This window comes from Salmo trutta, chromosome 12 (assembly GCF_901001165.1).
Source record: "Salmo trutta chromosome 12, fSalTru1.1, whole genome shotgun sequence".
Classification (NCBI taxonomy): Eukaryota; Metazoa; Chordata; class Actinopteri; order Salmoniformes; family Salmonidae; genus Salmo; species Salmo trutta.
Window position 1 is genome coordinate 42596329 of NC_042968.1, and position 14253 is coordinate 42610581.

At 45.2% G+C, this 14253-nt stretch overlaps 1 protein-coding gene across 1 annotated transcript in view; it reads right to left on the bottom strand.

Moving 5' to 3' along the window:
* Positions 1–14253, bottom strand: part of LOC115203574 (probable E3 ubiquitin-protein ligase HERC1) — a gene marked incomplete at its 3' end in the record, with an annotated part of 67911 nt that overhangs the window by 45284 nt on the left and 8374 nt on the right. Inside the window, 5 exon segments of the mRNA XM_029768357.1 lie at positions 466–562; positions 1798–2109; positions 12228–12422; positions 12566–12661; positions 13085–13867. Of these exon segments, the coding sequence (XP_029624217.1) occupies positions 466–562; positions 1798–2109; positions 12228–12422; positions 12566–12661; positions 13085–13867 (1483 nt within the window).

Here is a 14253-nt window from a genome sequence, read left to right on the forward strand (position 1 = left end):
GTTCAGTGTTAATAATGTTCAGAGTTAATAATGTTCAGAGTTAATAATGTTTAGTGGTAATAATGTTCAGTGGTAATAATGTTCAGTGGTAATAATGTTCAGAGTGGTAATAATGTTTAGAGTGTTGATAATGTTCAGTGTTAATAATGTTCAGTGTTAATAATGTTCAGTGTTAATAATGTTCAGAGTGGTGATAATGTTCAGAGTGGTGATAATGTTCAGAGTGGTAATAATGTTCGGAGTGGTAATAATGTTCAGAGTGGTAATAATGTTCAGTGTTAATAATGTTCAGTGTTAATAATGTTCAGAGTGCTGATAATGTTCAGAGTGCTGATAATGTTCAGTGCTGACAATGTTCAGAGTGATGACAATGTTCAGAGTGATGATAATGTTCAGAGTGATGATAATGTTCAGAGTGCTATTAGCACTATTAAAGTGATATTATAGTGATATAGTGATATTTACCTAATCTCCCGAAGTCTCCTTCCCCCCATGTGTAGAGCTCTCCATCCTCACTGACCGCTGCACTGTGTCGGTAGCCTGCAGATACACACACCACCACCTGGCCCAACAACATTCAGGATTCAGGATGGAGACATGAGGACAAGTGGAGCACACTAAAACACACCTGTTTAATGAAATTACACATTATTATACCATGGCATTGTTGAAAACCCGTTTCTGATTGGCTTGGAAGGGCTTTTGGAGAGCATGTATTATTTCCCTATAAACGCTGGGATAATTAAATGACTATAGTTCATTCTTACATGTTCCAGCTGCTTTTGAAAGCAAAAGTGGAATTATTGACAGTGTTGAATTAGATGTTCATAATAACAAAACTAGGACTGATGGTTTGGTTAGCTAAGCTAGCAAGTCTGTTTGGTTACCATGGTAACTACTGTAAACTTCCCCACTGCTTCAGTGTATGATAAACACATTTCTACCTGTAAACCTGTTAAATTATAGCCTTGGTTATAAAAGGGATGTAATCAACGAGGGGCTCTAATGTGTTCTCTGGAAGATAATGTGACTCCATGGACTAACGTGGAACCCACCTTCCCACGCCGTTCATGATTTCCTATAGAACACATAGTCCCTCGTGGATTACAGCCCTTACATAACACTCAACACATCTCTATTGGTAAAGCAACACTTGGTTTTCACTGACTTCTCTCTAACAAGTCATCACAAACAACAGTTGCTTACTGTGGTGGTCTGGGGGCTGTGGTGGTCTAGGGGCTGTGGTGGTCTGGGGGCTGTGGTGGTCTGGGGGCTGTGGTGGTCTGTGGTGGTCTGGGGGCTGTGGTGGTCTGTGGTGGTCTGGGGGCTGTGGTGGTCTGGGGGCTGTGGTGGTCTGGGGTGGTCTGTGGTGGTCTGGGGGCTGTGGTGGTCTGGGGGCTGTGGTGGTCTGTGGTGGTCTAGGGGCTGTGGTGGTCTGTGGTGGTCTAGGGGCTGTGGTGGTCTCGGGGCTGTGGTGGTCTAGGGGCTGTGGTGGTCTAGGGGCTGTGGTGGTCTGGGGGCTGTGGTGGTCTGGGGGCTGTGGTGGTCTGGGGTGGTCTGTGGTGGTCTGGGGTGGTCTGGGGGCTGTGGTGGTCTGGGGGCTGTAGTGGTCTGGGGGCTGTGGTGGTCTGGGGGCTGTGGTGGTCTGTGGTGGTCTGGGGGCTGTGGTGGTCTGTGGTGGTCTAGGGGCTGTGGTGGTCTGTGGTGGTCTAGGGGCTGTGGTGGTCTGGGGGCTGTGGTGGTCTGGGGGCTGTGGTGGTCTGGGGGCTGTGGTGGTCTGTGGTGGTCTAGTCCTACCTTTCCCTGCAGAGGTCCCTGGATGAGTTTGGGGTACTTCTGTGTGGAGCTGTTCCCATGCCCCAACTTTCCGTAGTCCCCGTCTCCCCAACTGAACACCTCTCCCTCCGTGGTGAAGGCCAGTGTGTGTCCGTCCGAACCCTTCGAAGACGTCACCTTTTTGATGGCACGGTGAGGTTCAAAGGTCAGCTTCTTGAGAGTTGATTGGTTGTTGGAGTCTCCCAGACCCAATCTGCCGTAGCTGCCTTTACCACAGGCTCTGACAGAGCCGTCTGAAGAGATGACGAAGGTGCAATATTGGCCTGCCTCAATCTGACAGAGACAGACAAGCACAGGGTTTAGGATTCACACTTTCAATAGGCATTTCCTAACAATCTGTGCAGATTTCTGTTCCAGTCAGGACACTTTTCTCTTTTAAACATCACTTTTATGACCAGGTGCTTAAACAGTTTCTGGGAATCACAGTTTTGCTTAACCCTGGCATAACAATAACTGGTTTATGGGAATCACAGTTTTCCTTAACCCTGGCATAACAATAACTGGTTTATGGGAATCACAGTTTTCCTTAACCCTGGCATAACAATAACTGGTTTATGGGAATCACAGTTTTCCTTAACCCTGGCATAACAATAACTGGTTTATGGGAATCACAGTTTTCCTTAACCCTGGCATAACAATAACTGGTTTATGGGAATCACAGTTTTCCTTAACCCTGGTATAACAATAACTGGTTTATGGGAATCACAGTTTTCCTTAACCCTGGCATAACAATAACTGGTTTATGGGAATCACAGTTTTCCTTAACCCTGGGATAACAATAACTGGTTTATGGGAATCACCTAAGTCATTTTTAAACATTGATTATTAACGCAGCCTAGCTTTTGATTGGAGTGTTCAGGGAATCACAGTTTTCCTTAACCATGGGACTATGGTACAAAAATAACTGATTGGAGTGTCACTTTTTTCCCCAGGAATGTTTTAACTAAAGTCTCCTTGGATTGGGTGCTGGGTTCTAGGGGTTGAGGGTCATTCTGATGGACAAGGGTTCTTCTATCGTTTCTTAATCCTGGTCCTGGGGACCCAAAAGATGCACTTCATAGTTTATTAAAACACTAAACACCTGATTTCACTAATCAACCCAGCATCAACCCTTTGATTAGTGGAATTGGGTGTGTAGTCCTAGGGCAGAACATGTAAATGTTCACCCCTTTGATTAGTGGAATTGGGTGTGTAGTCCTAGGGCAGAACATGTACATTTTCACCCCTTTGATTAGTGGAATTGGGTGTGTAGTCCTAGGACAGAACATGTAAATGTCGGAAAGATATCAGTTTGTCTCTGTGAATGGTTCGTCCTCTGACAAATCAATTGTAAATTTCGGTGTTCCTCAAGGTTCCGTTCTAGGACCACTATTGTTTTCACTATATATTTTACCTCTTGGGGATGTCATTCGAAAACATAATGTTAAATTTCACTGCTATGCGGACGACACACAGCTGTACATTTCAATGAAACATGGTGAAGCCCCAAAATTGCCCTCGCTAGAAGCCTGTGTTTCAGACATAAGGAAGTGGATGGCTGCAAATGTTCTACTTTTAAACTCGGACAAAACAGAGATGCTTGTCCTAGGTCCCAAGAAACAAAGAGATCTTCTGTTGAATCTGACAATTAATCTGGATGGTTGTACAGTCGTCTCAAATAAAACTGTGAAGGACCTCGGCGTTACTCTGGACCCTGATCTCTCTTTTGAAGAACATATCAAGACTGCTTCAAGGACAACTTTTTTCCATCTACGTAACATTGCAAAAATCAGAAACTTTCTGTCCAAAAATGACGCAGAAAAATTAATCCATGCTTTTGTTACTTCTAGGCTCGACTACTGCAATGCTCTACTTTCCGGCTACCCGGATAAAGCACTAAACAAACTTCAGTTAGTGCTAAATACGGCTGCTAGAATCCTGACTAGAACCAAAAAATTTGATCATATTACTCCAGTGCTAGCTTCCCTACACTGGCTTCCTGTTAAGGCAAGGGCTGATTTCAAAGTTTTACTGCTAACCTACAAAGCATTACATGGGCTTGCTCCTACCTATCTTTCCGATTTGGTCCTGCCGTACATACCTACACGTACGCTACGGTCACAAGACGCAGGCCTCCTAATTGTCCCTAGAATTTCTAAGCAAACGGCTGGAGGTAGGGCTTTCTCCTATAGAGCTCCATTTTTATGGAATGGTCTGCCTACCCATGTGAGAGACGCAGACTCAGTCTCAACCTTTAAGTCTTTACTGAAGACTTATCTCTTCAGTAGGTCCTATGATTAAGTATAGTCTGGCCCAGGAGTGTGAAGGTGAACGGAAAGGCTGGAGCAACGAACCGCCCTTGCTGTCTCTGCCTTGTCTGTTCCCCTCTTCCCACTGGGATTCTCTGCCTCTAACCCTTTTACAGGGGCTGAGTCACTGACTTACTGGTGTTCTTCCATGCCGTCCATGGGAGGGGTGCGTCACTTGAGTAGGTTGAGCCACTGACGTGGTCTTCCTGTCTGGGTTGGCGCCCCCCCCTTGGGTTGTGCCGTGGCGGACATCTTTGTGGGCTATACTCGGCCTTGTCTTCGGACGGTAAGTTGGTGGTTGTAGATATCCCTCTAGTGGTGTGGGGGCTGTGCTTTGGCAAAGTGGGTGGGGTTATATCCTGCCTGTTTGGCCCTGTCCGGGGGTATCATCGGATGGGGCCACAGTGTCTTCTGATCCCTCCTGTCTCAGCCTCCAGTATTTATGCTGCAGTAGTTTATGTGTCGGGGGGCTAGGGTCAGTCTGTTACATCTGGAGTATTCTCTTGTCTTATCCAGTGTCCTGTGTGAATGTAAATATGCTCTCTCTAATTCTCTCTTTCTTTCTTTCTTTCTTTCTTTCTTTCTTTCTTTCTCTCCTTCTCTCGGAGGACCTGAGCCCTAGGACTACCTGGCATGATGACTCCTTGCTGTCCCCAGTCCACCTGGCCATGCTGCTGCTCCAGTTTCAACTGTTCTGCCTGCGGCTACGGAACCCTGACCTGTTCACCGGACGTGCTTGTTGCACCCTCGACAATTACTATGATTATTATTATTTGACCATGCTGGTCATTTACGAACATTTTAACATCTTGACCATGTTCTGTTATAATATCCACCCGGCACAGCCAGAAGAGGACTGGCCACCCCTCATAGCCTGGTTCCTCTCTAGGTTTCTTCCTAGGTTTTTGGCCTTTCTCAGGAGTTTTTCCTAGGGAGTTTTTCCCAGCCACCGTGCTTCTTTCACATGCATTGCTTGCTGTTTGGGGTTTTAGGCTGGGTTTCTGTACAGCACTTTGAGATTTCAGCTGATGTACGAAGGGCTATATAAATAAATTTGATTTGATTTGATTTGATTCACCCCTTTGATTAGTGGAATTGGGTGTGTAGTCCTAGGGCAGAACATGTAAATGTCCACCCCTTTGGGTCCCAGGACCAGCATTAAGGAACACTGGTTTAAGACATTCAATATCGGCTTAGACGGTATACCGATAGTACACTATAGGGGGCAGTATTTTCACGGCCGGATGAAAAAACATACACGATTTAAACTGGTTACTACTCTTGCCCAGAAACGAGAATATGCATATTATTAGTAGATTTGGATAGAAAACACTCTGAAGTTTCTAAAACTGTTTGAATGTTGTCTGTGAGTATAACAGAACTCATATGGCAGGCAAAAACCTGAGAAGATTCCAAGCAGGAAGTTGCCTGTCTGCGAATGTAGTCCTTCTGTTGCATCTCTATCGAAATTACAGTATCTGTGCTGTTACGTGACACTTTCTAAGGCTTCCATTGGCTCTCTAAAGCCTTCAGAAACGACGTAAGTACACCGACTCTGTTAACCTTTCATCTGAACTATCTGTTGCGATCGGGAGTGTGGGCCATCAGTTGTTGTTGGAGTTATTATCGCGGAGCGCGGCTTGGAGCGCACGCTTCAAACATTTTGTGTAATGTGAATGGTCAATGATAGGCCAATTATGTAATTGGTATGGTTAATATGTAATGAAATTCCGTGTACACATGAAGACACTTGAAAGGGTGAAATAAGAAAGTAATTGTTTGTTGAACTGATCGGCTCTGATATCCAACTAATGGTGTTTATAGATTGAATAACCGATCACTGTTTGTATTATTCTTTCATGATTTATGATAAATAGTTACGAGCCTAAATTACTCACCGATGATTGCTATTGACTTATTAATTAACTGGATTGTTGAATTCCCTAAATGATGTTAACAATGAATGATTGTTATGATTAGATCTTTGTGATGATGGATTTGATTGGATACACGTTATTCTGTTTCCTGTGTTATGCAGCACAGACTACTCAGTAAATATACCACTTTATGGTTAAAGGAATTCCTGCCTCAGTCTCATCCATTCCTCTGTCACCTGACCCGTGCCCACCTGTTCACCCTCACTGTCAGTCATCCTACCTGTCCAGCTACCCACACAGATTTCACTAATCTTTCAATGGTCCTTTGAGCCGGATCTGATCACCGCCACAAACCAGACCTCAGATGGGGTGGCTTCCATACCCACCTCCCTCGCGGCAGAGACACTACTCCTCCAGCATGCACAAGCAGTTAGCTTCCCTGAGGAGCTAAAAGCTCTGAACGCCGGTAGGGAGGTGGCTAAGGACAGCCGTCTTCTCTCTCTGGCCCCAGAATATGATCGAATCCTTGGAGTGATCAGAGTCGGAGGGAGGCTGCGCCAAGCAGAAGTTTTGGATCCCGACGCTATCCACCCAATTATCCTTGACTCCAGACACCCTAGTACCAGGCTCCTCATCAAGAGTTATGATGAGAGGCTTCTCCACCCAGGGCCAGAGAGAGTCTATGGGGAGATGAGGCGGAAGTACTGGATACTTGGAGGACGAGGAGCCATTCGTAAGCACCAATACGCCTGTGTGGAATGTCAGAGTTGGCGGGCCAGAGCCACGGTGCCCAAAATGGCAGATTTACCCCCTACTCGCTTGCGCCTCCTCAAACCACCCTTCTGGTCAACAGGAGTGGATTGCTTTGGCCCCTTGACGATCAAGTTAGGTCGTCGAGTGGAAAAGCGCTGGGGCATTCTATTCAAGTGTTTGACCACTAGATGTGTCCACCTGGACCTACTGGAGAGTTTGGATACTGAAGCGTTCCTCATGGCCCTACGGCGGTTTATCTCCCGACGGGGGAAACCCTACGAGATCCTGGCTGACAGAGGTACAAACTTCAAGGCAGGAGAAGCCAGGTTGGAGGAAGCCTTCCAAGCCATGGAACCCAGCCTCCAGGATCAGCTGATGGAGCAACAAATCTCATTCAAATTTAACCCTCCAGGAGCTCCTCATTTTGGAGGAACATGGGAGCGAGAGATCAAATCTGTAAAGACGGCCTTACGAGTTGTACTGGGGGACCAAACTGTCACGGAAACTGTCTTGCGGACTGTCCTGATAGAGGTGGAAGGGATACTGAACTCCAAACCCTTGGGATATCTCTCTGCAGACGTCGCTGACCCCGATCCGGTTACACCGAATATGCTCTTGATGGGACGCCGAGATGCATCACTTCCTCAAGCCATGTACGCTGATACCAACCTCGTTGGCAGGCGCCGGTGGCGACACAGCCAGATCTTGGCTGACCATTTCTGGGCCGGATTCATTCGGGATTACCTACCAAGTCTACAGCACAGAGGGAAATGGCGGAGAGAAATGGCCAGCCTGGAAACTGGCCAAGTCGTAATGATGGTGGACCCTCAGCTGCCTCGAGCCTCCTGGCCTGTGGGCCGTATCACTAAGATCATGCCTGGGACCGATGGTCGTGTTAGATCGGTGGAGATCCAGGTAAAGAACCGGACATATATCCGGCCAGTTGCCCGACTAATTCCTCTCCCTGAGATGACAGAGGACGGGGAGCAATGAGCCTTTTTTGAGGAGTGTGGAAATTAACCAATTTCCGGGGTGGCTATAGAAAAAGCCCATGGAGTTGGTGGAATAATCCTTTAATTCATTGCCACTTACTCAGCTGGGCCAGGGGCGCTTTAATTAGGTCAGGTGGAAATGTCAGACAGATCTCCACTCCATAAAAGGAGGAAATCACTATCGCCTGATCGCGCTGCTTTCTCTTCCTTCACTCTGTCAAATCCAGAAGTTCTGTGCGTCCATGAATCCACGTAAGTACACCGACTCTGTTAACCTTTCATCTGAACTATCTGTTGCGATCGGGAGTGTGGGCCATCAGTTGTTGTTGGAGTTATTATCGCGGAGCGCGGCTTGGAGCGCACGTTTCAAACATTTTGTGTAATGTGAATGGTCAATGATAGGCCAATTATGTAATTGGTATGGTTAATATGTAATGAAATTCCGTGTACACATGAAGACACTTGAAAGGGTGAAATAAGAAAGTAATTGTTTGTTGAACTGATCGGCTCTGATATCCAACTAATGGTGTTTATAGATTGAATAACCGATCCCTGTTTGTATTATTCTTTCATGATTTATGATAAATAGTTACGAGCCTAAATTACTCACCGATGATTCCTATTGACTTATTAATTAACTGGATTGTTGAATTCCCTAAATGATGTTAACAATGAATGATTGTTATGATTAGATCTTTGTGATGATGGATTTGATTGGATACACGTTATTCTGTTTCCTTTGTTATGCAGCACAGACTACTCAGTAAATATACCACTTTATGGTTAAAGGAATTCCTGCCTCAGTCTCATCCATTCCTCTGTCACCTGACCCGTGACCACCTGTTCACCCTCACTGTCAGTCATCCTACCTGTCCAGCTACCCACACAGATTTCACTAATCTTTCAATAGTCATATGTTTGAGAAATTGAAGTTATAGCATTTTTGAGGTTTTTGTATTTCGCGCCATGCTGTTCCATTGGATATTGGCGAGGCGTTCCGCTAGCCGGTTACACTTGGACGGTATACCGATAGTACAGCATAACTAGCTAGCCATTTCACACCGGTTACACTCGGACGGTATACCGATAGTACAGCATAACTAGCTAGCCATTTCACACCGGTTACACTTGGACGGTATACCGATAGTACAGTATAACTAGCTAGCCATTTCACACCGGTTACACTTGGACGGTATACCGATAGTACAGTATAACTAGCTAGCCATTTCACACCGGTTACACTTGGACGGTATACCGTATACCGGGGTATTTGGAAATAGCCACAGGATGGTTTTTCCAATACTGTCAATAACATAGAAATTATTACTTCGTTTTTTTTTTAAATGTATACATAAAAGAATGTAGAAACTACTTTTGAACTTAAATACCTGAAGTCAACAGGTGTAATACTTTAGGAGATAAAGAAGACTGTGTTCTTAATTTCACCTGTCACATCATTTTCCATTAGGAAGCTTATCGGTAGTCCCCAGTCACGTGGTGTTTCGTTACAAACACACAACGACCAGAGACCGGAGCCTTGTGAGCAATCATGTATATTAACCCTGGATTGCTGATACTATGTACTGGCCATTGAGAGGCTTTGAAGCCACCGGTCGGCCATATTGGCTCTCCCCAGTAGGAGCAGTCCTCCATAGGAATGGATACATTTACATTTACATTTACGTCATTTAGCAGACGCTCTTATCCAGAGCGACTTACAAATTGGATAGAACTCTACAGTATAGAACTCTACAGTATTTCAACAGTATTTCTACAGTATTTCAATTCAATATTTCAAAGGACAAAATGACATGTATTTAAGTATTTTTCTGTTGTATTAGAGACAGTAACATTAGTCCTGTTGTGCAGCACTCACCAGGCTATCTAGTTGCAGTATGGAATTCACAACTAAATGTTTGCCATCTAGATTTCTTATAATTATTAAGTTAACTGTCTGAAATGTGCTAAATGCTCTGCAGTTGTGCATTTGGTTTGCTAATTTAGTAGCTAGTTAGCTATCTAACTAAGCTTCTTCTACAATCAAGCTTCTCTTGGTAACAGCAGAGAATCAAGAGGATCAAGAGATGACGTGAATGGCGATTAAGGCAGCCCCCCCCACACCTCTCTGATTCAGAGGGCTTGGGTTAAATGTGGAAGACACATTTCAGTTGAATGGATTCCGTTGTACAACTGACTAGGTATCCCCCCCTTTCCCTTTCTGTCTAATATTTGTTTTGTGCGTGCAGCAAACTGTGAGTAGCATTTTTGCGTAACTTTATGAGCCAGGATGTCTGGCCTGAAAATTGTCTATGTCAGATACTGTTTAAAATGTTTGCAATGCGCTCGTTAGCATTTGGTTAACATTATCTATGGGATTTTAAATGTACTTGTTAGCATTTGGTTAACATTATCTATGGGATTTTAACCTGTTAGGGCTAGGGGGCAGTATTTACACGGCCGGATAAAAAACGTACCCGATTTAATCTGGTTACTACTCCTGCCCAGTAACTAGAATATGCATATAATTATTGGCTTTGGATAGAAAACACCCTAAAGTTTCTAAAACTGTTTGAATGGTGTCTGTAAGTATAACAGAACTCATATGGCAGGCAAAAACCTGAGAAGATTCCATGCAGGAAGTGGCCTGTCTGACAAGTTGTTGTTCTTCTTGCCTCTGTTTATTGAAGACTGAGGATCGTTGCTGTAACGTGACACTTCCTACGGCTCCCATAGGCTCTCAGAGCCCGGGAAAAAGCTGAACGATATCGAGGCAGCCCCAGGCTGAAACACATTATCGCTTTTGACAAGTGGCCGATCAGAGGACAATGGGCTTAGGCGCATGCCCAAGTCGACCCCATGCTTTATTTTCTTTCGTCTGTTTACCTAATTGCAGATTCCCGGTCGGAATATTATCGCTTTTTTACGAGAAAAATGGCATAAAAATTGATTTTAAACAGCGGTTGACATGCTTCGAAGTACGGTAATGGAATATTTAGAATTTTTTTGTCACGAAATGCGCCGTGCTCGTAACCCTTATTTACCATTCGGATAGTGTCTTGAACGCATGAACAAAACGCCACTGTTTGAACATAACTATGGATTATTTGGGACCAAACCAACATTTGTTATTGAAGTAGAAGTCCTGGGAGTGCATTCTGACGAAGAACACCAAAGGTAATCAAACTTTTCAAATAGTAAATCGGAGTTTGGTGAAGGCTAAACTTGCTGGGTGTCTAAATAGCTAGCCCTGTGATGCCGGGCTATCTACTTAGAATATTGCAAAATGTGCTTTCACCGAAAAGCTATTTTAAAATCGGACATATCGAGTGCATAGAGGAGTTCTGTATCTATAATTCTTAAAATAATTGTTATGCTTTTTGTGAACGTTTATCGTGAGTAATTTAGTAAATTGTTAGTAAATTCGCCGGAAGTTTGCGGGGGGTATGCTAGTTCTGAACGTCACATGCTAATGTAAAAAGCTGGTTTTTGATATAAATATGAACTTGATTGAACAAAACATGCATGTATTGTATAACATAATGTCCTAGGGTTGTCATCTGAAGATCATCAAAGGTTAGTGCTGCATTTAGCTGTCTTCTGGGTTTATGTGACATTATATGCTAGCTTGAAAAATGGGTGTCTGATTATTTCTGGCTGGGTACTCTGCTGACATAATCTAATGTTTTGCTTTCGTTGTAAAGCCTTTTTGAAATCGGACAGTGTGGTTAGATTAACGAGAGTCTTGTCTTTAAAATGCTGTAAAATAGTCATATGTTTGAGAAATTGAAGTAATAGCAAGGTATTTGAATAACGCGCCACAGGATTCCACTGGCTGTTACGTAGGCGGGACGATTTGGTGCCACCTACCCTAGAGAGGTTTTAAATGTACTTGTTAGCATTGCTAACCTTCGGATTACAGAAGCTCAGTGCTGTTTGAAAATTGTGCCCATTGTGTTCATTGCCGGTATTACCGAATATCCCGGTATTACCGAATATCCCCGTATGGCACAAAGTCGGCTTGAAGGTATGACAATCCGAATACCGCCAAAGCTTAATTTAATATTTCAATAACCGACCATGATTGGGAAACAGAAGATGGGAAGCACCTCTACTTTTTAATCCATGAAAGCCACTCTTCATGCTCCAATGAGTTCTGTCTCCTCTCAGAACTAAGCTACACTAGCTAACTTCTCAAGAGACTTAATACTGAGGGGAATCAGCTTTCCTTATAAACCAGTGGTTGTCAAACCTCTGGGCCCCCCCGAGCCCTTCCATGTATTTGAACTATTTCAGAGCTATCCCAACTGATTCAACGAATCATCAAGTCCTTGATTAGATGAATCAGGTGAGCTAATTCAGGGCCAAATCAAAATTGCGAAACATCTGGAGGGCCACCAAGAAGAGCTTTGAGAACCACTGGCTTTAAAAAAGACAAACAGGAAATGACACACACACACCTTTGGAGACCTGTGGTCTCTTACCGTCTGTGCATCGGCGAAGCTGGGTGCCATCTTGGGCTGGAGGATCTTCTCCTGTGTTCCCTCCACCAGCTGGTGGGAGCTGTTGCTGCCCCAGACATACACCTCACACGTCTCTGACACCATGGGAGCCTCGCCGGTCTGGAGGCTGTCTGGACTGGCACAGGTACGGGAGTAGTCTGATGCCATCCTGCACACCTGGGAGGAAATAGTGCTTTACTTGAGAAGGCTACCTACCTACATGTAAACGATGACTTCAGAACCCATACATATTGCATTCATAAGCAGTATAAAATGAAAGTAAATTGACCTGTAAAATGGGATTTGAATGGATATTTTACCTCTTCGAACAGACAGAGAGCTGCTTCATACAAAGAGCACAGCCCGTCTGAAGTCCGTGTTGGTTCCCTCCACTGACTCCTGTCTGCTGACGAGCCCTGGGTGAGAGTCAGGTTAGCCACAGCTACATATACTACATACACAGCCATACTACATACACATACACAGCCATACTACACGGCATATGCTAAATGGGACCATACAGAATGACTTGGAACATAATCAATCATGAGCAATGAATAAGGAGCGCTGAAGAAGAAGCAGGAGAAATATATGCCATCTGGTAATACAAAGAGCACAATAGACCTACAGAACACAATGTAAGTATGCAACAAATCATGAACAATAAATCATGAAGAATAAAGTGTGTCTAGGGAGTTTTTCCTAGCCACCGTGCTTCTACATCTGCACTGCTTGCTGTCTGGGGTTTTAGGCTGGGTTTCTGTACAGCACTTTGAGATATCAGCTGATGTAAAAAGGGCTTTGTAAATAAATTGATTGATTGTTTATAGGACGCTTACCAGGGAACGTCTCATCTGCATGAGGATGTTCATGAAGCAGTCGTATCCAATCAGCCCTTCCTGGTTCAGCAGACACACCTTCATCTTGTCCTTCTCCATGGTGCTGACCACGGTGGACGCCACCAGGGCCATCTCCACCCACTCCAGCAGGTACCTCAGGGACCCCCTCTGGGCAGCCAGGCCCAGCAACAGCTCCGACGCCAGCCTACGACCCAAGACGTCCGCCCCAGAGTTTGGCATGGTCACTCCCTTGAGGAAGGTCGTGACCTGGGTCAGGCAGTCCAGACCCATAGGAGGGATCTTACTCTCGTTGGCCAGGGAGAGGGGCGGCAGGGAGGAGACCACGTCCATGGCCGTGTGGATGACATCGTTGCAGAGGTTGAGTCCTCCGGGGCCGGGCGGCGGCATCATCCAGCTCTGACGGAGCAAAGCGAACAGCAGACTGAGGCCCGTACGGACCCCCATCTCGATCAGAGCATCGGTGCTGGACCGCGGCCGCTCGCTGACAGAGTGCAGGTCGGACGATCCGGAGTTGTTCTCGGGCGAGTGCTGCTGCTGCTTGACCTTGCCCTTGTCGTGGTACTTGTTGGACAGAGCGTAGAAGATCCTCTGGAGGACCAGCAGGCGTTTGCGGAGAGCTGAGGCGAAGGGAGAGTCGGAGCACACCATCTTGGCCAACGCCATCTGGCTGCTGAGGAGGGCATCTAGGTAGTGTTCCTGTTCATCGCTGGACAGGGACTCACGCTCAAAGTCTGGCAGCTGGGGTCCCTTCAGACACAGCACCTGAGGGCACAGCATTGATATTAGACCTATGTTATGTGTGGTGTTGTGATTTTTTTTTTACATTTACATTTTAGTCATTTAGCAGACGCTCTTATCCAGAGCGACTTACAGTAGAGTGCATACATTTTTTTTAAATACTGGTCCCCCGTGGGAATCGAACCCACAACCCTGGCGTTGCAAGCGCCATGCTCTACCAACTGAGCTACAGTTGGTAGAGCTGTGATGTGTTGTACTATGTTAGCTATGTGATGTTTCACTGTGGGCCTCATTCAACTTTTATTCTGTTTGTGCTCAGAACCAACAGATATTGAGCATGACAGAGACTGACAAGGAGTTGGTATGATAGTATAAACCAACTGGCACTCAGGCTTGGTGATGACATGGAG